The 25,292-nt window shown below is 37.1% G+C and overlaps 1 protein-coding gene and 1 long non-coding RNA gene across 7 annotated transcripts in view; one reads left to right on the top strand and one right to left on the bottom strand.

Moving 5' to 3' along the window:
- The first annotated feature begins 13,904 nt into the window (after positions 1–13,904).
- Positions 13,905–16,393, top strand: LOC107847429. 2 transcript variants are annotated; one of them, XR_007046793.1, is made up of 5 exons: positions 13,905–14,054; positions 14,961–15,070; positions 15,343–15,702; positions 15,889–16,024; positions 16,089–16,393. It is a non-coding gene; the product is annotated as an uncharacterized LOC107847429 (long non-coding RNA). The 2 variants fall into 2 exon arrangements; XR_007046794.1 differs by having other exon boundaries at positions 14,042–14,519.
- Positions 15,175–25,292, bottom strand: part of LOC107847428 (rho GTPase-activating protein 7) — a 66,930-nt gene continuing 56,812 nt past the window's right edge. For 2 of the 5 annotated variants that reach the window (XM_047398921.1, XM_047398922.1), the window contains 3 exons: positions 22,047–22,116; positions 16,190–16,390; positions 15,175–15,675 (listed from right to left, as the gene is read on the bottom strand). In XM_047398921.1, the coding sequence (XP_047254877.1) occupies positions 15,490–15,675; positions 16,190–16,390; positions 22,047–22,116 (457 nt within the window). In that variant the 3' untranslated portion in view covers positions 15,175–15,489. Of the gene's footprint in view, positions 15,676–16,189; positions 16,391–22,046; positions 22,117–25,292 lie in introns of those variants that run through there. The other 3 variants (XM_016691652.2, XM_047398923.1, XM_047398924.1) reach the window with 2 other exon arrangements.

The following is a 25,292-nucleotide window of genomic DNA, read 5'->3' as shown; positions in this document are numbered from 1 at the left end:
GGTTCTTTGATATCAAGTAATACATTCAGTCAGGAGAATACCCAACACATACCACTAGCGATCAAAAGAGGACTATTAGGCGTTTGGCTAGTGGATTTTTCTTAAGTGGGGGAATCTTATATAAGAGAACCCCGGATCTGGGACTTTTGAGGTGTGTAGATGCAAAAGAAGCCTTGGCGATCATGGCTGAAATATACTCTGTCATATGCGGGCCGCATATGAACGGTTATGTCTTGTCTAAGAAGATTCTTCGAGCAGGCTATTACTAGCTTACTATGGAGACAGATTCTATTCAATTTTTTTTGAAAGTGTAATCAATGTCAAGTACGCAGTGATCTGATATATTCACCTCCTACTGAGTTGCATGCAATGTCTGCTCCATGGCCGTTTGTAGCTTGGGGAATGGACTGATTAGACCGATTGAGCCAAAAGTGTTAAATGGGCATAGATTTATTTTGGTGGCCATAGATTACTTCACAAAGTGGGTATAAGCAATAACTTTCAAGTCAGTAACAAAGAAGGCAGTGGTAGATTTTGTTCACGCCAACATCATTTGTAGGTTTGGAATCTCAAAGATGATCATTACAGATAATGCCGCCAATCTAAATAGTCATTTGATACAAAAAGTGTACCAACAGTTTAAGATCGTACATCGAAATTCCACTCCATATCATCCAAAGGAAAATGCGTTGTGGAAGCCGTCAATAAAAATATCAAGAAGATACTGGGGAAAATAGTACAAGGGTATAGACAATTGCACAAGAAGTTACCATTTGCATTGCTAAGTTATCATACTACTGTCCGTACTTCAACAGGGGAACCTTCATGTTTGTTGGTATATGGGGCAAAAGTAGTCATTCCCACAGAAGCTGAAATTCCCTCTCTTCGAGTTATTGTGGAAGCAGAGATTGATGATTAGTGGGTTAAAACCCGATTGGAACAGTTGATCTTGATTGATGAAAAAAGATTATCGTCAGTATGTCATGGCCAATTATATCAGAAGAGAATGGCTCGAGCGTATAACAAAAAGGTACGACCCAAAAATTTTGAAGTTGGTCAGTTGGTATTGAAGCATATCCTTCCTCATCAGGTTGAAGCAAAAGACAAGTTCTCTCTAAATTGGCAAGGTCCCTTTATTGTGAAAAAAGTGTTGCCCAACGGAGCCTTATATTTGACAGATATTAAAGGCAAAATGGCAAAAATGGCTATTAATACTGATGCGGTCAAAAGATATTATGTATGATATTTTATCCTTTGTTGATTCTATTGCATGTTTAGTACTTGCATTTTTGAAGATTGATATGATGAAGGCATTTCATTCTACTATTCAAACATTATGTCATCCTTTGTTTACCCCATTTGAGCTTAGTTCTATTTTTCTTTCATATCCCTCTTTTGGAATCAAAACAGAGTAAAAAGTAAAACGTTAAGAAAAGAAGAATAAAACAAAAGCAAAAAATAATAATAATAAAATAAAAAAAGGAGAAGAGAAAATTGGATCAAAATAAAGAACAAGCTAATAGAACTACGTGCGACCTGATTCTCCTCTCATGGAAGTGAGATACGTAGGCTTCCCTATTCAGGGCTCGGTCCAACCAAATAAAGATTTTAGAATGACCCAGTCAACAAAAATTGGGGCATGATTTAATGTTTGTTTGAGTCGATTCCAAAGGTTGTAAGTCGCACCCCCACTTCAAGTGTCGTTTGAGCCTCTTGCCATCCTTTTCTAACCTTATCCAAAAGCCAAGTTACAACCAAAGAAAGTACTTCAAATCAATTTTTGATAATGGTAAGACTAAACATGCAATGGATATGATGATACATTGTGGGGTACTACTTGTCTTCCTCAGCATAAGAAATCGGGAAAGAAATAAAAAATGAGAGAGTTTTATTAGTGAAACCCCTCGCGGGCACCATAAAAAGATGGTGAGTTGAAAGAAATAAAAATAAGAGAGTCTTACTAGTGAAAACCCTCACGGGCACCATAAGGAGATGGGGGGTTGAGAGAAATAAAAATGAGAGAGTCTTCTTGGTGAAAACCCTCATAGGCATCATAAGGCGATGGCGAGTTCGAGAGAAAAGTGAAAAGGAAAGAGATTTGTTGGCAAAAGTATTTTAAGATGGAATCAATTGAATGAGATATATGAGTCCAATGGGTTTGAAGAAGCGTCTCAGTGGCAAAGGCACGAACTCAACAACAGATGGGAAGTTTGGATAGGAAGATCAGGCAACTTAATCCAAAATACATGTCATGGTCATTGGAGTTGGTTGACATATTCAGATAAGTTTTTGTTTCTTTTTTTGAATAAGGGACATTGCCTTTTTCTTTCATTTAAATGTTCATATTTTTGTCTCTTTTATGTCATTTATCAAAATAAAAGTCACCATCATTTCTTTACACTTTAAGTCAAGTTCGTGTTGAAACGAGCGAGAAAGGATTTCAAAACTTACTACCAGTATTTCCAATTGTATGAGGAAAAGCCAAGGACCAGCACATGAAAGAAATAGGATCGTAATTCAAAACAAAGCAAAGAAATTCTGTCAACCGATAGGCTGCTGGATTCGTTAGAGTATTCAGATTTGAAAAGGGTGTATCTCAGAGGCATGGTAAAATGGAAATTCATTATTTGAGTCAGAACTCATTTTCCTCAATCTAGATCTAGTTCAATGACGTGACAAGATAGGGGCAAGTTTCATCGATCTGAAACAAAGGTGAAAGGAACAACGGTTGGAGAAGATGCCTAGGAAGCCTAGTGCTACAAGCCACCACTAAGTTTTTAACTGACAAATTTTCTTTGTTGAAATGGGGGAAAATTCACTTCACTTAATTCAGTTACCATTGTAAAAATACGTCCATGGGGATTTCACTTTATGTTCAGGACCTTCCTGAAAAATGAGATTTTACTTTATGTTCAGGACCCTCCTGGAAAATGGGATTTTACTTTCTGTTCAGGACCCTCCTAAAAATGGGACTTTACTTCTATTCAGGACCCTCCTAAAAAATGGGACTTTACTTTCTGTTCAGGACCCTCCTGAAAAATGGGATTTTACTTTCTATTCAGGACCCTCCTGAAAAATGGGATTTCACTTTCTATTCAGGACCCTCCTGAAAAATGGAACTTTACTTTATGATCAGGACCCTCCTAAAAAATGGAATTTTACTTCCTGTTCAGGACCCTCCTAAAAAATGAGATTTTACTTTCTATTCAGGACCCTCCTGAAAAATGGGACTTTAATTTATGATCAGGACCCTCCTAAAAATGGGATTTTACTTCCTGTTCAGGACCCTCCTGAAAAATAGGACTTTACTTTCTATTCAGGACCCTCCTGAATAATAAGACTTTACTTTATGATCAGGACCTTCTGAAAAATAGGATTTTACTTTCTGTTCCTGACGCTCCTGAAAAATAAAATTTTACTTCCTGTTCAGGACCTTCCTGGAAAATGGAATTTTACTTTCTATTAGGACCCTCCTGAAAAATGGGATTTTACTTTCTGTTCAGGACCCTCCTGAAAAATATGAATTTACTTTCTGCTCAGGACCTTCCTAAAAAATGAGATTTTACTTTCTGTTCAGGACCGTCCTGGAAAATGGCATTTTACTTCTGTTCAGGGCCCTCCTAAAAAATAAGATTTTACTTTATGTTCAGGACCCTCCTGGAAAATGGGACATTACTTTTAACAAAAATAAATGAATGAAATCTTTCTTTATCATAATCTTCGTTTGGGATAATTTTTGTTTTAGCTTTGATTTTGGTTTTGGTTTCAGGAGCCCGACTGAAGAATAGGGTGATAAAATTAAAAGTCAGGAGCCCGCCTGAAGAACAGGGTGATAAAATTGAAATTCAGGAGCCCTCCTAAAAATAGGGTGATGAAATTGAAGGTCAGGAGTCCGCCTAAAGAACAGGGTGATGAAATCAAAGGTTGATGAAACTGAAAATCAGGATCCCGCCTGAAGAGTAGGGCAAATAAGTAAAAGTCAATAGATTGAAAAATAGCAAGTTAGGAGCCCACCTGGAGAACAGGGTGAAGAAACTGAAAGTAGTCAACAAGTTGAAGAAATTGCAAGTCAGGAGCCCGCTTGAAGAATAGGGTGATGAAGTAGCGAGTCAAGAGTCAAGGAAAGCTGCATAGATAGGAATTTTGTAATTTCATTTATGTTTTAACTTGTAATTTTCATTTTTGATGTAATAATAGAGTCGCGGACCGAAACCTCGACAGGACCTCACTCGACTCGCCAACTCTGTACAGTCCATTTACTTCCAATCCTTTGAGATATCTATCACTCGATTCCCTCATAACTTGGGTAGATAGGGTGTCGTAAGACGTGGTTGTCCTTCTTTCTTCTATTTCTCTCTTGGAATAATGATCGGGACAAAGTTCTTTCTCATTGTCTACTTCTTTGAATGAAAACACTTGGTGTTCACATTCAAAGGGGGCATGATGTAGACACGTAATTTTATCCCGTCGTTAATATTTTTTTAATTTCTGATATTACACAATTTAACCCTACTTTTTATAATTTTTCCCCAAGAAAATAAATAACCACTTCACCTTTACTTATCTATGCATTTATTTCTTGTCTTGTTTTTATCCAAATAACAAGCCATAACAAATTTTATCTCATCCTAATATTCTAACAACCCACCCAACTAAAAATTGACAACACATCCTAACCTCTACCCCTCCTGCCCCCACCTCACGTGACCCCTCCCACCTCTTTTGTTTTTTCTTTTCAAAAAAGAAAGGACACTAGGAAACTTCCAGGAAACTTCATATACTCATCTATTTATAACAATATACATATACAAGTAAGGGGGGCCATATATTTTTCTTTATTTTTTTCATTTTAAAAGACAATAAAAAGGGGAGGGGGTCCACGAAAAAGGACAATTTGAGGGGATTGGATTGGAGAGAATATACACATACAAAATTCACAAAAACTACAGTCCTAATCCACAATTTCAAACAACAGATATATATACACACTAATGCATACATAAGGGGGGCATGATTAGAAGGAGAACTCCATTTTTTTCTTCTGATTTTCTGGACAGGTATAGAAACAGAGCAAAAAAAAAAAGGAACCATCATCTTGATCTATTCTTCTTCCTTTTGGATCCATGAATAGACACACCAATATACACACAGAGCTGACCGTAAATGCACCCATACACAGCCACCAGAAATAGTCACTCACCCACCTAGGTCGGAGGGAAGAAAGTGAATAATATTGAGTTACAGGGAGAGAGTAATATTTAGAGAGATTGGGCATGAGAGAGACAAGACAAAGATAGCCATGATTGAGAAATAAAAGGGAGATCGGTGACCCAACACCCTTCCACCATTGCTACTTACACTACGCATGTGGCCGGATTGTTGTCGGATTTGGCAGCAGCGGTAAACCCACAATCGGTCAGGTTTGACCTCATTTTCATTGTTCGAGTTTGATTATTCGACTTAGGGATTCAATTTGGTGTTTCTCGATATCGAGTTGAGTTGTGTTCTTGTCGAGGTTCGAATCAAGGTTTTTTGGGATGCGATTCTATCTCCGATATATTAAAATCAACACTTGAGGTTCAATTCTTTGACTCTCTTTATTCGTGTTGTTTTGATTTAGTGCATTAATGTTATGATTATTTGTTGTTGGCTGTGATTAAATAATCTTTGTTGATGTTCGATATTATTTATCCATGAATAATTAATCATGGTGTGAATTTGATGTTAGCATGATTTTGGTTAAGTGCTTTGTATAAAATTGACATATAAAAGGGGATTTAGGAATAAAATCGAATGAGAATTGAAACTTGGTGAGTTTTGCCTAGTTTGATTCAATGGTTGTTTAACTTGAAATGAACGTCAATTGAATATAGTGGTATCATGATACGTCGATTGGTTTAGGCAAACATAGATTGGGTAGGCAAAGTTTAGAATTTGTGGCTTTGGTTGAATGTTGGAAATTTCGTGGAATGTTTGAAATTTTGTTGAATAGTTTAATTTTTCCGCACTCAAATGTATTCATTTGATCGGGAAATGCCTCGAGGGATTTGTATTGATTTATCCGGGGAATGCCACGAAGTATCTTGTAATTGGAAGATGTTCGTGATGAAGGCCTGAGGCATCGGGTAGTGCATAGTTTAGGATTAGTTTAGAATAGAACAGGTTTTACATTTCCGTACATTTTTATTTTTGGACTATATAATTGGACTGACACTAAATTTTGGATTTGTTTTATTTTGTGTTTAATTGATTGTTTTTATGTGTTTTTTTATTGTTTATACATTTGTTATGTCAAATTAGCCTAGACACTCCGTCAAGCGACCGTGGTTGAACCACGGGATTGAGGGATGCCTAAAACCTTTTCCTCGGTCAACAGAATTCCTTAGTCAGAATCTCTGTTCACAGATCAGTTATAGAGTCAAAAAAAATCATTTTGAAAAGGATTTTCCAAAGGTGACTTAGCACACCGGATTATGTCAAGTGGCGACTCTGAGTTTTGAATATAAAAGATCCTTTTTGAAACAAATTTTCATCTTTTGTCACTTTGATAATAAAAATCCTTTCAAACTTAAAAATAAATTCTTTTTGGGAGTGAATAAAAGGGGTGTGACACATATAACACTCTACCAAATTTGGATGTCCCTATAGTACATGGGATCGTGAATGCATCGATATCACCCTTTTTCTGGGCCAGAGACTTAGAAGTGACTGCACTGCAACGGTGCAAACCACCAACATCCTCAAAACTAATTGCTCACTTCTTTGTCATTAATTTTTTCATAAACATGGCATACCTAGGCATCTACTCCAATGCCTCAAGGAGAGAGATGTTCAAACTCAGATCTTTCAACATCTCAATGAATCTTTTAAACTTACCTTTCTCTTTCTTCTATTACAGTTGCGGAATTTGATTCACTACAGACTCATCGACCTTTTCCTCACCTATATCCTTACCAACACTAGCATCGACACTTATCTCCTTGCCTGACTCCACAATAGATGTCTCATCAACCACAGTACTATCATTCTTTGGCATCTCATCGGTAGGCAATAGGGTATCAACATTAGGTAAACCACTTCGAGTGGTGATAGTGGATTTTAAACTATGTTACTTAGAATGGTACCTGGTTGTCTCTGATTCGAAGTAGCCGACATTTGTCTGAACTGATGCTTGAACTGCTTGATAGCAGTTACATGAGAAAACCTTTTGGGTCAAACATGAAATATCAGCCTTGATCTTCTAAAGGATAGCCTCCTGACTTTTTTACCCCTTTACCAGTTAGGTCAACATCGCCTTCATTCTCGATTGGTATCATGATTGCTCGACGGAATATACCTATCTCCCTTCTCCATATAGTCATCTCTCTACCTCCAGTCACTATCATGGTTCCTAATGCGATCTCTGTGTCTATCACCATAATAGTTCTGACCTTGGTTTACTTTACCTTTGGCTCAAAAACCTGCCGATTCTCAATTAAAATACTTAGTCTCCTCCTCTAAGTTTGACCCATAAACTCTAGAGGATAAACCCTGTGCACCTACTTCGTTTACCTTTTTGGAGTTTACTATTGTGAATTGCTTAGAAGCCAACCCAATATCAGTCTTTAGCTGCACAATCTCTTGCACCATAATGTGTTATAGAAATATAGCACTTACGATGCTTAAACTTTGAAACTATGAATGTACTTAAGGATATTTTATTAGATTTGATATATTTTTGGAGTGTTTTGTAGGAAATTAAGTTTTGGATGCTACATTAAAGAAAAGAATGAAAAGTGAGGTTTTCGGCCACTTACTTGGTCATTTTCGGGCATTTCTGGCACTTACTGGATGTATGTGACCAAAGCATGTGTTGAAACTTGAAGTTCAGAAGCTTGGTTGTAAGAATTGGAAGGCCTGGCACTTACCTATGTCTACATGTAGACCACATGTAGCACTTGTGGTTCGTATGTGACTAAGGTAAGTGTCGGAATTGAAGATCCAGAGAGTACACAGTGCTTCATTAAATTGGACATAACTTTTCACCCCAATATCAGATTAAGGCAAAATTAGTATAGTTGGAAAGATAATTCAATTATATATCTTATGGTGAGTAATTTGTCACTTAACTATGCCTACATATGGACCTTATGTACCATATGTGGTTAAGGTAAGTGCCAGAAGTCCAAAATCCAGAGAGCAGAAGCTATAGGAATTTTTTCTGGCCCTTGTAGGTGTCTACATACGCCCAGACTCAGGCCACATGTGGAAAATACTCACAAGTCTAGGTGCATATGGAAAAAGTTAAGTATCCACTGACCTCATCTTTTTTGGATCATTTTGAAATCATTTCCTAGGGTTTCCATGTATCCCAAATACACTCCTATGATGTTTTTAAGTCTTATTATGTACGTTTGGTTAAGTTTTACTATTTTTGTTAGGATTCAATTTCTAGCGTTTCTTTTCATCTATAAATATCCTTTAGGTTTTGTATTTAAAATATTGATACATATTGACTCATTCATATATATTCAGGGGTAGGCTCTTGGGGGCTATCCTATACTCTTATTGTTCTTGGTTCATTTTTGGTTTGTTATTCAATTCAAGATTTTGAAATTTCATCTTTCATCATTGTGAGATTAATTTTTTAATTTTTTATGTGGAGTCCATGATTGATCTCATAACTAAGAGCGGTCAATTCCCTTAGCTAGGGTTATGGAAACCCTGGCAGATTAATGAAGTAGAGGAAGTGTCAAGTCATTCTAGATAATGATTCTTGCATGTATTGGGTTTTCTTCTCTTTGATTGTTTTCTTAATAGGTGTACACGCTAGGATCCTGCCTAGATTATTGCTACTTACTCCAAAACAGGAGTAGTGACTAGGAAAAGAGAATCACAATAGTAATTTAAAGTTTAATTGTTGATCCATGCTAATAGGTTTTATATAAGTAAGATGGTTAACTATCATCTAATAACTAGAGACTTAAAAGGTAATAGTTAACTGGGGTCCAGGTTAAGGGTTAGTAAGGTGACATCCTGAGACTCAAAAGGTAGAGGGTGAGATTCGCCAATGAGTCCAAAAGACCATTGGTGGTACATAACTTATCACATTTTGCATGCAAGACATTGAAATAGTTCGACAGTGCATGATAAGACTACTGAGTTGAGAAACCAGGGGGAACACAAGCCTAGTGTTCGTATTATATTATTTACAACCAAAAGCAACCAAGCCTTGTTACTTTTAGCTAGTTACTACAAATCCCTCATTTTTACTTTTTTTCACTGCCAGGTGATTTCAATAAGTTCGAGATAGATTTTTGACCTATTTCCTGTGGGATCGACCCCAACCCAGTTGGGTTACTATAGTTTGATAGCGATCGCTTTATCCTTCTAACGAGGGGTAGTTTGGGTGTTATCATACTATAAAATCATCCATTGTTCTATGGTTGCCAGAAGACCCAACGGTGTAAGTAGCAGCACCCCTCTCAACATCCTAAGTATGCCACCCTCAGTTAGTGAGAGAAATCTGGTCTAGAACCTCAGAAGTTGTTTCCCAGCGTAATCTCATAAACGTTCCTCCAGTGATTGTATCTTCTATATATGGAGAACTAATGTTCAGTGCTTTATAGAATATTTCTAGTAAGCTCATCCCTGAAATATGATGATTGGCAAAATACTCAGCTTCTTCTTAAATCGGAACCAAGCCTCATATATCAACTCAGAATAAATCTTTCTGAAATTATATATCTCATCTTTAAGCTACAATATCCTGGTCGAAGGAAAGAAACGGTTTAAGAATTGTTTACGCAACTCATTCCAAGCGGTAATAGATCCTCTTAGAAGTTCCCCCTACCACAAAGAAGCCTCTCCCAATCAACAAAAAGGGGAACAACCTCAATTTGAGTGCCTCTCTATCTACCCCAGAATAGTATAAAAAGTACAGATCCTAATAAAAATAGCAAGATGCATATTTGCATTGTCTGTAGCCGGGCCTGAAAATACACCTTTCAAATTTCACATTGGGGGCAGTGCAGGAGGAATGATAGCCCTATTTCAGTCGGCTCAATATATCTCATATACTCCTCCTCATCACACAGCTAGAAATACAAGAATATTAGGATCACTTGAGCCTGACCACCTCGAACTCTATATCAATTATCGTTGAGTGATACTCAATGATCAATTACCAGTATTGTCCTAGATAACTCTACCTGCTGAGCTAACCGAGCCTCTTCGTCCCTTCTCTGGTTAGCAGCATCTGCCAACAACTGTTCTATCTATCTATCAATAATGTTCTGTGGATCACCTGGAGCAGGGGGGGTTATAACGTTAAGATCATTTCGAACCCCTCCAAGATGAACTGCACGTACTGGTTCAGTCATCATACAATTTGGCTGTAGCAATCTCTCTGGGTTAGGATTCAGTGGGATTAAGGGATTGCCTTAACTCCTGGTGTTAGGCATACACCGGCGTATAAGCAACTAAGAACAAAAAAATAAAGACCCAAAAACTCCAATAAACTTCAAGCAATACTCACACCGTCTTCTCTGGCGACACCAAAATTTTGATTAATGCTCAAATTACACCTCCAATTGAAGGTTAAATCGATCGCTATCAAGCAAAGTAACCCAACTAGATTGGGGTCAAACCCACAAGGAAGACATGGATTTAGATCTCTAGTTTGCTGAACTCAACGAGCAAAACTGAAATTAAATGGGGGATTTTGTCTTTTTAATCTCAAACAAGTAGCAAATATCAACTTTGGTTATAATCTATCGGTGATGAATGCTAGGATGGTGTTCCCCCTATATTTCAACTCGGTAGGCTTATTGTGCTTTATTGAACCAGACTAGTACCTTACATGTAAAATCTGATAAGTTATGTACCATTAACTTCCTTGTGGACTCATTAATGGATCTTATCTTTTACCATTTGGGTATCAGGATGTCGCATTACCAACCCTAATCCTAAATCCTAGTTAACTATTATCTTTTGAGTCTCAAGTTATTAGATGACAGATAACCATCTTACATAGATGATACTGATTAGCCTAAATCGATATTTAATCTTTCAAATACTGTTGTAATTATCTTTTCCTAGTCACTACTCCTCTTGTAGAGTAAGTAGTGATATTCAAGGCGACATCTTAATATTTGCAAATACTAAGAAATCTATCAACCCGAAGATAATACAATACATGCAAAGATGCTGGTTCAGAACAATTTAGCACTTCATCTACTTCGTCAATATACCAGGGTTCCCACAACCCTAGCTAAGGGTTTTAGCCGCTCATGCTTGTAAAACGATCAACGAAATTCATAATGAAAAGCATTAAATGATGTCACGATGATCAACAAGTAAAAACCAAATTCATCAACTGAATTATAAATCAAAATCAAGAACAAAGTAATCCTAACCTCAAAATTTGAATCTTGCAATCGAATGTATGTTTGTAAGTGTTACGAGTGCATAGACTAACTATAAAACGTCAAAAAGGTATTTATAGGATACAAAAAAATCCTAAAAATCAAAATTCGAATGAACAAGGAAAATCGAGGTCGAAGGTCACCAATGATCTGTATGTAGTGACAGACCTCCTGTACAGCTCCTGAAGCTCTCTGGACTTAACCCTCTGGTACTTACTAAGGCCACCTATGGACCGTATGTACTACATACGAACTGTATGTGGTCCTTAGTAAGTGACAGAGTCTTCGTTTTCCTACTTCTGAGCCTCTAGACTTCAAGTTTTGACACCTACTTAGGTCACCTACGCCCAGTAAGTGGCACAAACGCCCAGAATTTTCTCAGTAGGTAGCCAAAATCTTTAATTTTCATCTTTTTCTTAAATTTACCATCCAAAACCTAATTTCTTGTAAAACATACCCAAAACAGATTGTATCTCACAAAACAACCTAAGAACTTGCATGTTTTCATAGTTAAGCGTTGAAAGTGCTATAAATCCAAAGCACATCAATAGTACTAATACATTGTAGATTATCTTAAGTTCACTTAGAACGGTGATTATTCATGTCTTGTTGCTTGTGTTGATCCCAATATGGATTGTTATAAGCATGGTTAGATAACAATAGTTCATCTTCTCTCCTCTCTTCTCCTATTGTGATGCAAATATATTTTCCTTGTTTTAATCTTCATAGTGGGAATTATCTATTTTTATAGGTATAGATTTTCCTGATTTGAATTGGTAATTCATATAAAATTAGGGGTGGGGGAGGGGGGTTTGGTAAACACATCGCCAAACCTCTAAACTTTTACTCTGACCTCTAAAATGGATGGTGCTCATTTTAAACACATAACTAGTCTCCAACTATATCATTTTGGCCCTTTTCTCCCAATTGGCACTTCGCATGAAGCTCAGTCTTCAAAGGGGCATTGAAGGACCCTTTTTGTTGATGTAGCGTCCTGGTTGGCCCGCCAACTATAATATTGACCTATACCCACCTATATTTATCTTCTTCCTCATTCCCAATTCTCTAAATGCCCTAATTTTCCAAATTCTCCAAAGATCAATTTTTTTTATTCTCTTCTTCTTCAGCTATTTTTTTTTTCAATAATTCTTTAGAAATATATTAGTATACTATAACTAATGTAGAAAGGAAAAATGAAAATTCTGACAAATTGACTAAAAGAAAAATGAAGGAAAAAGTTTTGTAGCATATGTAGTTAACTTACACATAAATACTATCACTTTGATTTATTACACTTTGGTATCCATTTGTTCCAACGAAATTGGTGGAGAAGGTGATGGTAGAGTTGAAAAAAATACAACGAAGAAAATGATGCAAAAATAAAAAATCAATTAAAGAATAAACTTGAATTGCCATCCAACCTCCATTAAAGGGGTTCTTGAGAAAATGGTGGAAGCTTATGCCATATTTCAATGGAGAAGGGATCGAAGATGATCCCTGAAATGGAAAATGTGGGGTTGTTTTCGAAAAAAAAAGGGTATGTTAGAGAAGAAGATCTAGGGGAGGGGGGAGGGGGTGTTAAAAGATTTTTAAAATGTCATATGTAATTATTTTATTTGTTGTCTGTCACATCACTGGAGAGTGTATCACAGTATACACTCTCCTTATTTGTTTTGCTCATTATAAAAAAGGTGTCAAAATGACACGGTTGGAGGCTGATTTACGTATTTAAATGAACAATATCCATTTGAGATGTCAAAGTGAAAGTTCATGTCAAGTTTAGGGGCATGGCAATGTGTTTGATCAATGGGGGACTCTGTCTCTCTTCATTTTCCTAAGTTGAATTAGCTAAGTATAACTAATGCTTCCATTAGCTATACTCTATTGTGTATGAGGTGTGTATTACTAATACCTCAAAATCCATGGTATTAGCAATGCAATGCATGCATTAACATGGTTAAAGAAACTACTATTCCTCAAAAAAATTTCCGCATCCTTTCCAACTTATATATGGACATGGAGGGTATTTCTGTTAAAAAAAAATTTTCAAAATTATGTAAACCATATTATTTTTAATACATCAAACTAAACACTGCATAAGAAAAATACAAGCATAACAAATGCAAATATAGCTAATACAAGCATTACTAATACACCATATTTTACATTATTCTTATACACTCTACCAAACGACCCCTAAGTGTTTCCTTCCCTATATACATGATGAATTATGAGAAAATTTGGATATCAAGCCTCCTTCAAGTTTCCAATTAACATGGTCTACTGAGAAAATCTGGCTATTAAGCATCTTCAAGTTTTCAATTAGTAAGATGACCTATTTCTATTTTTTCATCTGTCGGATTGATAATCGATCTGTCCATATATATGTGTCGAATTGATAATCGATCTGTCCATATATACGTCGGGCCGATAATCTATGTCAGATCGACAACCGATTTGTCGGAATCGATCTGATAGATAATAGATCTATCTCAAAAATGGGTCATTTCCTTTAAAAAAAAAAACAAAAGACTTGTAATCTATTTAATTGAAAAGAAAACTTAAAAAGGCCATTTAGTAAAAGATCCCATGATTTCGCAAATAATATACTATCTCTGGCCAGCTGAGAGGAACGTGTTGAAGTGCAAGGTATGTATTCTTCACCAATCTCCACACGTTGGTGTTCACTTTGAACAGCAGGCTTTTGTATGGCATCTTTCTTCCATTTCTGAGGGAGTTTCTCCTCTTCCATGGATGTCATAAAATTACGGGTAGATGTATCCTTTAAAATTAACAACCAACCTCCACAACTTTGCATATATATAGATGGTTAGAAAAAGGTGAAAAATAGTCTCCTAATTTGGATTTTGACAACACCAACGTTGTGACGCTAGAGCATCCCCATAGACTGAATAACATCATCAATTGAAATTGTAGATCTCAGTGCCCTCCAAAGGAAAAGACCACCTTCTTTATCCATATAAATTTAAAGATCTATTCCTTCTCTTCTTGTTGTCTTGCATATCCGTACCATTTTCTTGAACTTCCCATTTTCTTGTTGTCTTGCGCATCCGTACAATTTGATCCTCCACAACAGTGCATACAGATTCTGAGGTAATCATTAACATATTCTCAACATGATCAGGTGTTCTGAATTTGATATTAAAACCATGGTCTGACTAACTGGCTACTTGAAAAATGAAAATCATGTAAAACACAGGTATCGCGTGTTCATAACCCACATACTCCTCTGGTGTACAGTCCCTTAATTCCTGAATATTCTGCCTTCAGTATTAGCAAAACCTCTGACCCCGATCTTCCCCCACTTCTACTTCTGGAAGAACATACAAGGGAGTATAACGGAGCAGATAAAGGATCAAATTGCGTCAACAATTTGCAAAGACGTTATCGAAGGCAGAACTACCAAGGCTCAAGTTATTAAAATCAACTAAGACCTTAGATGTTTTGTATAAACATCTATATACGTACTTTAATCACACTTCAGATCGTAAAATGTCATATTGTAACTTATGTTGGGTTATTGATGTTGTATAGGTACTTTGGCCAGAAGGCAAGGCATTTGCAGCCGTTTCACTGAAGGGTTGAATGAAGATAGCAAGACGGCTGAAAGATACAGAGAAGTAGGTGTGGCACCCCTTGCGAAGGTTAGTTCCTCTGCCATTTTAGTCCACTCTTTTACACATAAGAGATGAGAAGTAGGAACATGTCAAATCCAAGCTGAAGTCAATTGCATGAACATAGTCCGGAGTTCAGAAGCATTACATCTCATTATATGGCTTAACAAATTCCAGTACAAAAGCTTTCTGCTCAATCCAATAACACGCCCTGCCTACGATATTATAAAGAAAAAATACTTCTTTTTTGTCTTTTGAGTAAACCTTCAGAATGAATTAAATAACTACAATGACCTAAACAGAGACTAGAAGCAAAAAGAGGTGAAAAAACAGAAGAAAAAAAAATACATCTGGCAGTACGTACATAAAGCACATTGCTATGATACAGAGGATGTACATATGGTGAGAGGTCGCTCCGCCCCTTTAAATGTCTCATACATAATCTTCAGTTAGTTCCACGGAGGAGATGAAGGTCTGTACATAAAATCCTGAGATGTTGATCCATAGTTTAGGTCAAGGTTACGGAGTTGCTCCATCAGCTGAGAGCGTCTTTCTTTGAAGAAGTCGAGACGCGTTGTTAATTCTACCAAAGTGGAAGATGCAGCTGAGGGATGTCGGTCATAATCCATCACCTGCTAAATTCATGGTCAAAGATCATCACTGTATGTCAGCTTCTAAATATCTATATATGCACAATCACCACGAGGAAGTCTAGGATATAAACTTAATGGGTTCAATCTCAAAAGCTCTTATAACATTAAATTCATTATATCTTTGAAACTATGGGTTCAAAATTTAATATTTGTTGAAAATGTTAAGTGGTTTTTTCATCTTCATGTTCCTCGTAGAGAATTCTGGGTTCAGTGAAAAGCATCAAATAAAAGATGCATCTGCCTCTGCATCATCTTACAGTCGATGCATTTGAAGATTGATCTTGCAATGTTGAAGTATCATGCTGCTAATCAAAGTGATGGGAGAAACCAGGTAGTATCAACCTACTGGTATAATGAATCCTACCAACTTATGATGTAGCATTTCTACTTTACAGGGTCCATCAAGTATGCAAGATTTTGGTTTGGAGCCAATTGTGTGAACCTTGTTCATACACTGTTGAGAATGAGACGCAGCAGAAGTTTTTATTTCTGTTACCTCAATGGCCCTTGATGTAGACGGCCCACAGGGAGAATCAATGTTACCGAGTTCATCCAAGGATAAACTGGTTGATGCCTCAGTACTCTTGGAATCACTCAAGGTTGTATCAAGGAATAGCTTCCGAACAGGCTGCCTACTACTGGCCCCAGATGTCAGTACTTGCCCTTTGAAATTCCTCATATCTGCACCCAGCGGTTCCTGCATTTTTTCAGGAGTCTTAAACAAATATGCTAATTTATACGCAACAAATTGACGATGAATGTAGTGACTTACTAAACGTCGTTTCAAGATGTTATGCATCTAATCTTTTTATAATTAACTTCAATTGACAAGGGGACGAAAACTAATTTTCCCCTAATAGTTCAGCCCTAACAGCACAAGTTTTAATGCTTAAAAATCTTTAAAAATTCCTGCAAATTCTAAGGGTCACAAGATTATCTTAAAATAAGACTACTGAAAATGGTTTTAGATAATGAACTTCAACAGACTTGCAAATGAATCTTTAAAAAAAGAAGAAATACATGCAAATGGATCTAACGAGCTATAAAACTATAACATGGAACGAACTTAGAAGTTAATCCAACAATCACAAAAGATAGTGATTTTTATCAGCTTATAGGTGATATGTAAGGGGAAGAGAATTGGCACTCACATCTTCAGTTAAGTCAATAAAAGAGGTATGGATGCAATAGCAGTAAGACGTTACCTTTTCAAAAAAAAAGGATGCAACAGAAGTAAGGGTCATTACACCTTTGGATGATATGAAATATATATTTATGTAGAAATACTGAACTTCCATGGTCATCAAATCTGTTTTGGTTTTCATGAAATGCCATGGTTACTAATTACATGTTCTCAACCTATAGCACGGGTAGGACTACAGTAATGAAGTTGTAAAACATAAGGGGCATCATTGGAATAGGAGGGTCAAATCTGATTTAGCGAACAGAGAGTTTGATTGCATCCATCCAGAGATCAAAACCCTCAAAGATCCATCAGCAGATGCCATTCCCCGCACCTAACAGAAGATTTTTCCGGCAAGATCTACAGTACTCGCCGGGTACAATGAGATATTCTCACCACTTTTCCGATGAAGATCTTTGGTCCTCCGACACTTATCGATCCAATTTCTGAAGATTCTGATTACATGCTAGGGTTCCAAGCAACGTTCAAATAACTTCTTTCGGCCATTTCTCAGTTTCTGGTAACCATGAAGGCTAATTGTCTACTCTATAGGGATAGCCTGAATCTATTGCAACCTTTCACAAACTTACAGACTACTTCAGTGATTTCTTATTCCAGCAGCATTTCCTGGTGAAACTGGATACTCCACTAGATTTTCCAGCAGCGGCTGTCATTTTCTAGCATCTCCCGATCTTTCCTGGTGAATTCTAACCATCTGTTTTGTGAGGACTTAAGAAATTTGGTTACAAAATAGGATTCAATACTTTGAATAGTCGATGGTTCTCCGCCGGATTATATTAAGTTCCTTCAAGACAAAGCACATAATTAAGTTCCTTCAAGACATCCTCGGGATAGCTGCCGTCATTCAGACAGCTAATTACGTGACTTATGTCTCCCAATCTTCTTCTCCTAATGTTGATTCAGGTGCATTTGATCACATTTCCGTCAATAATCTCTTTGCACTACTATTTACTCTCAATCTCTTCCAACAGCCACAATGGCCAAAAGGTCTCAAACCATGTAAACTGAAATAGGTCAAGCTAGCCCTCTTCCTTCTTTAACTTTGAATTCAGTTCTTTATGTTCATGTTAGTCCTTTGAATCTCTTATCTATTTGTTATGTATCTCAAACAAAAATCCTGCTCTGTAAGTTTCTTTTTTTTTTTTTTTTTGATAAGGTAACATTGATTCCAACAAAACCATATAGGTTATAGTTACAAGCTACATCTAGGCCTGGTTACCCAAAAAAAAAATTCTACAGGGACTCTAAAAACTGTCCCAGTGTCCCTGTATTTGCAATAAACATTCTGAAACACCAAAAATGCAAAAGCTGAATACAATTATGCTTTATCGTTCAGATGGAGTTGCTTTTGTTTTCAAAACCTCGAGTTCCTCTCTTTCGAGATGGTCCACCATATGCATCCTGGAATCATTTTCCAGATCTTTTTTGGGGCTTTAGATCTTCCTCTCCTACTACAGCTAGTTAGCACATCCAGTGTATTGGTGGGCATTGCCAACTCAACCCAATCTTAGCTAGAAAGATGTCCCACAACTGAGAGGTCACCCTGCAATGCAAAAAAAGATGGCTATTTGCTACTACATAATCTCCACATAGAAGGCAAATAGGGCATAGGTATATTCCCCTTCTTTACAGCCTATCTTGTGCTAAACAAGCTCTCTTTACCACCAACCATACAAAGCATGCTACTTTGTACGGACCTCACTGAATAAACTCATGTACTGTCTCCCGACCAACATAATCTATCGTGATCTAGTGACACTACATTGAATTGGTTGAGACTATTGAAAACTAAGTTGCTCAAACTCTTCAAAAATGTCTGCGGGTGTGTGTCGAATCATACAAAAATAGTGTATTTTTGACGGATCCGACATGGGTGCGACAACATTTTTCGAGGCCTGAGCAACTTAGATTGAAAAATGCAATGAATCCGTCCAGCTGCCAATCATGCAAATGTCTTCTTAAAGTGACGTTCCATCCTTGATTATTTCATACCTCACTAACTTTTGCCCTTTGTTGTTGGTTTAGCGTGTAAACTTAGGATACAACTGCGTTAAAGGGTCATTACCTAACCAATTATCTTCCCAAAAAGAGATTCTTTGCCCATTCTCTATCTTATAGTTGATGTTGATGCTGAAAATGTTCCACAAGTTTCTGATGGTCATCCAGACACTAACGCCATACACAGTGCTTACAACTTTGGTTTTCCAGGCATCCTCTTCTCCATATTTTTACAGCTCCATATCATCGTCCATCATTACCCCACTATGCTCCATCACTTTTGACTTATCACTGTAGTCAGCGTCCAACATCAGGTCCAAATGATTCACGTCCTGCATTGAATCCTTCACCTACTGCAAACTCATATCCTAGTCCATCGATCATACTTCAAAAAGATATTTGAACTTATAATCCTAAGAGGTATTGTCGTCTATCATCTTTTTGTTTTTACCCCCAAGTCTACAGGTGAAGTGCTATCTCATCCTAGACGGCAACAAGCTATGATCGACGAAATGTCTGCTTTACATGCTACTAGTGGTACTTGGGAACTTGCCCCGGTACTTCCAGGTAAATCTATCGTAAGTTTTGTTGAGTCTATGTAGTCAAAGTTGGTTCGAATGGTCGAATGATGGACTTAACCTTATTGCTAAAGGCTATATTCAGATATTTGGCCCAATTACATTGATATTTTCCCTCCATGGCTAAAATAGCATTTTCCTGTCCTTTTCTATCCATGGTGATTGATTGTGATTGGCCTCTTTGTCCGTTAGACACTAAGAATGCTTTTGTGCATGGTGATTTTGAGGATGACATATATAGAGCAACCACTTATTTTTGTTGCTAAGGGAGTTAGTGGTCTTGTATGATGGTTGCATCAATCCACATATTGTTTGAAATAGTCTTTTCAGAGATGGTTGGGAAATTTTGCACAGTTATTCAGTAGTCAGGTATGACACACAGTGAGGCTGATCATTTGTACCCCATCGAAATATTGCTCCAAATCTGTGCATTCATTTGATAGTTATATTGATAATGAAGTCATCATGGGCAATTGTTTTTTTAAGAATGATCATGGCAATTATCATTATGGTATATTAAATTACAGCAGCATTTCTTTCAGCACTTCCAGACGGAGGACCTAGGCAAGAGTGAAGTTTTCCTAGACACAGAGGTCGCTCAGTCCAAATCAAGAATTTTTATTACAGCATAAGTATGTCCTGAACATTCTTGAGGAGGCAAGTATGACATGTTGTAGACCTATTGACAACCCTAGGGATAAAATGTTAAACTTCTAACATGATAAAGGGAGCCCAATAGTGATCCTGGAAATTATAGGCTATTTGTTGACTGATCATAATGAGTCGACCTAACATTATCTTTCTTGTGAGTGTTGTTAGTTTATGGATTGCCAGTGTGATTGTCACTTGGATGCAATTGTCTGGTATTCTTTGATATACGAAATCAAACCAAGGCAAAGGAATGATTTTTAAGGATTGAGAACATGAGCTACTTGTTGGATACGCATAGACTTATCTACATCTGGATATCGTGTTCTCGCAGGAGGTAATTCAGACCAAGAAACAAATTGTGGTTGCTCGAACTAATGTAGAAGTAGAATACCGAGCAATGGATGTGGCATCTTGAGAACCAATTGCAATTAAATGGTTGCTCAGAGAATTGAAGTTTAAGGAAATCAGTCAAATGAAACTTGTGCGGGAAAGCCAGCTGCTCTTTAGATGTGTGTCGTGAGAGAACAAGGCACATTGAGATCGACCATCACCTCATCAAAGAAAAGATATTCTTGGGAGATATTGTTACGAAATTCATGAAGTCATGATCAGCTGGCAGATATCTTTGCCAAGTCTCTGGCTGGTTCTTTATCAGTTATATTTGTAACAAGCTCGGTACATATGATTCATATGCACCAGCTTGAGGGGGGAGCGCTAGAATGTAGACATTCTACACTATTCTAGGTCTCTTTTTTTTTATCAAGTAAAAGATTTCATTGATAATAACAAGGCCATCTCGGCCATACACAAGGGGCATACTAAAAAAGATGAGACCTACAAAATATGGTTCTCTCCAAAAGACACCCAATTCCCTATACAGACAGAAGATACATGAGTGCACCAAAAGAAAATAATGGATCAGAGACAACTTCTCAGATGAACTTTGCTCATCTCCACCCCTTCATAAGCTCTCTGTTTCTCTCTTTCCAAATGACATACATAAGAGCGAAGGAGTAACATTCCACATCTTTTGCCTTTTTCTTCTAGCTCGACTCCTCCTACTGAACATCAACTCCTTCACAGATCTTGGCATCACCCAATAAACGCCAAACCATTCGAAGATATCCCCCCATAACCTCGTGGCTATTTGCAATGTAAAAGAATATGATCCACGTCCTTGGAAGCACCAACTCAAGCATACAACCTTTCGTTTTCTAAGATTCTCCACCGTCAAGATTACCCCTCCAGTAGCTAACAACACGAAAAAGCTCAATTTTCTTGGCACCTTAGGTATCCAAACACAATCAAATGGGAAACTCTCATCCGAAAACCAAAAGTTTCTCATAAAAGGACTTAACATAGAACACTTCGTTATTTCCCAACTCAAAGTATCAGATGTTCACAATGATTTTGAAGTAGCTAACAGTATCTAAAGCTCAGCCACCTCCCAATCTTGGAAATTCCTTCTGAACATCAAATCCCAAAACGTCTCATCCTCTTGTGTCCCCCCTAATTTGTAGAACGGACAACTCCCTTTGGCAAGAAACTCTAAACAAACTTGGGAATTCATCCTTGAGCACCAAGCCTCCATACCACTTTTAGCCCCAAAAACTAACTCTACTCCCGTCCCCAACCTTAAACCTAACATTGTCAGTATTCTAGGATCTTGTAAATATTTTGACTCTCTTTCAATTCTTAGAATGTGCATATTTAGTTATTTGAACCCGGATGGCTTGAGGGAATAATCAAGCCGAGTTTTCTCAATTCTACTTCCCTTCGTCTAACTTCTCACATGATCAAAGAACACCAGGACCCATTTTGAAAACCCAGATAAATGCAGCAAGTTTTACTTGTTTATGAGCCAATAGTGAGCGATAAAATGTGCATACCCATCAATATGCTTATAAATGATAAAAAATCACCTCACTTCTTTGTCTTCTTTCATGATTACAGAAAGCCAGTGTTGTGTCAAAATCTTGTTGGAAATGCTTCCTACAAATAAAAACACACTTCGCAAGTCATAACAACATACCCAGTATATTTCCACAAAGTAGGGTCTAGGAAGGGTAAAGTGTACGCCATCCATATCACTACCTCAGATGAAGTAGAGAGGTTGTTTCCGATAGACCCCCGGCTCGAGACAGATAACAAGTATAACAAACAAAAAAACATAAAAGCAAACAACAAAGGATATCACAGCACTAGATAGTACACGAAACAAGACACCCACAAAGTAAGATTATAAACTAGCTATATGAAATCATAAACATCACCAAAACACCATGAACAAGAGGCTTCACACATAGCACTCTTCCCTACTATTACGAACGTACTACTACCTCCTACCCTTCTACCCTAATCTGCATCCTCCCCACCTTCCCATCTAGGGTCATGTCCTATAAGGAAAAATTATTCAAAATCACGTAGATGGTTTAGGTCCCCCAATTCTTTCAATATGTATGACCAAACTGAATGTTAATGCAATGTCTCATGTCGATCATCTCCCTCACTTTCTGTGACAAGGGAAAACACAATGCAATGTGGTACTGCAACATGAGCTGTACTCACAACCAGCTGCAAAACAATCAAGCTTAAACAATGAATAGGCACAAATCCGATTATTCCCTTTTAGAAGTATGCCTGCTTTAATTTTCAAAATGCCCAATACAATGTTGAGTTGTTGGACATCAACAGATTACCCACTTCCACTGTTGAGATGGTTGTTACCCAATCCCCCCCCCCCCCCCCCCCCCCCCTACCCGCAAATCACAGATACTTCTCGACACTTACACCTACAGGTCACCATTGATATCACTCATTTGCTATTACCTGTGATTAAATACAAAACAAACTGGTTGGACATTCCCCAGGAAAAAGGATTGCATTGCTGCTGCCATTGAAATGGCTATGTCAAAGGACAATCACTTCTCAGGCCGATTATCACAACCTGTATCCCAATCTAAATGACATTCACTTTAATTTTGGGATTTCCCATAGTACTTGATTCTAATATTATCTCATACAACTTACGCATATTTCAAATTATTAGAAAAATATAAAACATTGATGTTACATTTTGTTTCAAACAAATCCTTCAACAATTAAGAAAAAGGGGATAAACCTATGAGACTTTTATGCAGGCAAATGGTGTAACAAAGAAAAAGGAGTAGACGGATTACAATAAAATGACATTTTGTACATCAAAGCATAATGCTTTACCAACTTAAAACTTGTTGATGCAGGCATAATAGTTAGACATGAGCCTATTCATTGAGCCACAACAAGATCATAACTCAACACAGATAAAGACAAATTGATCCTCTTTCCCGACAAGACTACATTTGTTTTTATTAAAACTAAGACGTCTGAATCTAAATGATAAAGATGTTGTCTCTAGATCTGAACGAGGAATGATTAATACTGTTTGTTTTTCAACATCTGAATGTGCAAAACTTATTTATCTGTAAACATAATAAATACTCCTTCCGTCCCAAATTATGTGTCGTCATTTGACCGGACACAATATTTAAGAAATAAGTATTGACTTGGTTAAAGTTACAAAATTATCCTTCTTAAAGAAAGGAGTAATAGTATTTAAAATCAAGTGGGACCACTTTTAATTGAAAAGACAAATAAAAAAAGGAGTAATAGTATTTATAATCAAGTGGGACCACTAAGGGTAAAATTGTAATTGTGTCTTTAAAAACTTACCAAATAAGGAAAGGCGACATTCATCTTGGGACGGACCAAAAAGGAAATGACACAGAATTTGGGACGGAGGGAGTATATAATTTAAACAATTAATTAATCAAATCTTTGAAAAAAAATTAATAATTGAAATCATTATTTGATTTTAAAAAAAAAAAAAAAGTAAAAATTTATATTTGCTACTGATGATTGGAGATGGTCTGTAATGATGGTGGTGGTGATACTAGTTGGTGTTAGTAGATAGAAATGGTGGTGTAGTTATGATGGTGAAAGTGGTTGGTGTAGTAGTGATTGCCATAATGGTGACGATTGGTAGTAGTTGTGATGTGAAGTCGATTGATGTTAGTAGTTGGACATGTTGATTGTGGTGGCTAAAAAATGTGTGCATGTTGGTTGACGATGTATTGACGATAGTTGGAGATGTTAATTGTGATAGTGGAGATGATTGGCAGTAGGGATAGACGGTAGCGATGGTAGTGGTTGATAGTGAGGGTAGCGGTGAAGATAGCAGTGACAATGGTGGTGGTGGTGACTGAAGAATTTGTGGAAGTTGACGATTATGTTAGTGGTAGTTGGTGGTGGTGCCAATTGTGATATATGAGTTGGTATTAGGTATTGGCCGGTACTGGTTAATGGTGCCGGTGCCGGTGGTGTTGCCGGTGGATATAATTAGAATAATGGAAGTGGTAGGTGTGATAGCGGTTGATAGTAATGGTTGATAGCGATGTTGGTTGTGATGCTAGAGGTGGTTGGTGGTGGTAGACAATGCTGGTGGTTAGTGGTGGTGACTGGTGGTTGGCAACGGTAGTGGTAGCAGAGGTGGTTAGTGTTGGTAACGGGTGATTGTGGATAGAGTAGCGGTGAATGTTATCTAACACAAGAATACCACTTAATGATATTAAGACTTGGTTTCAGATCTTAATAATTAAGACCTATTCAGACTTATTAAGAGATAAAATCTTAATAAAAGACAAATGCACTTAAAGGTTCGAGGTTGGAACCATTCAGATTCAAACCTCCGTTAAGTGCAAACAACTAGAAAGGATTGATATTAACTAACCAAAAAATCTCTTATTCTTTACTCTCTCTCCCCCTCCATTCTCTCCTAAAAAATAAAAAGATCTTTTGTTATAGTGTAGAAGAAAAAGAGGCAGTATTACCAGCACTGGCAGTGATACTAGTAATTCTCTGTTTGGAACAAGAATATATGGAGAATCACTTTGCTCTATTTTTTTTTTGGGTAAAGCATCTAGTACCCCCGAACTAGGACCCAATTTGCTATGACATACTCCAACTTCATGGGATTCCTATTACCCCCAAAAAAAACTAAATTTTAAAGTATTTTTGTCAACTTTTTTAGCTGACGTGGCACATTTGACATGGACCCCATTTTATGAAATAAAGGTGTCATGTCAGCACAAAAGAGTGAAAAAAATATGCTAAAATTGAGTTACGGGGTA

Source organism: Capsicum annuum, chromosome 11 (genome assembly GCF_002878395.1).
Source record: "Capsicum annuum cultivar UCD-10X-F1 chromosome 11, UCD10Xv1.1, whole genome shotgun sequence".
NCBI classification, from domain to species: Eukaryota; Viridiplantae; Streptophyta; class Magnoliopsida; order Solanales; family Solanaceae; genus Capsicum; species Capsicum annuum.
Note: the sequence above shows the minus strand (reverse complement) of the source record. Positions and strands in the feature narration are given on the sequence as shown.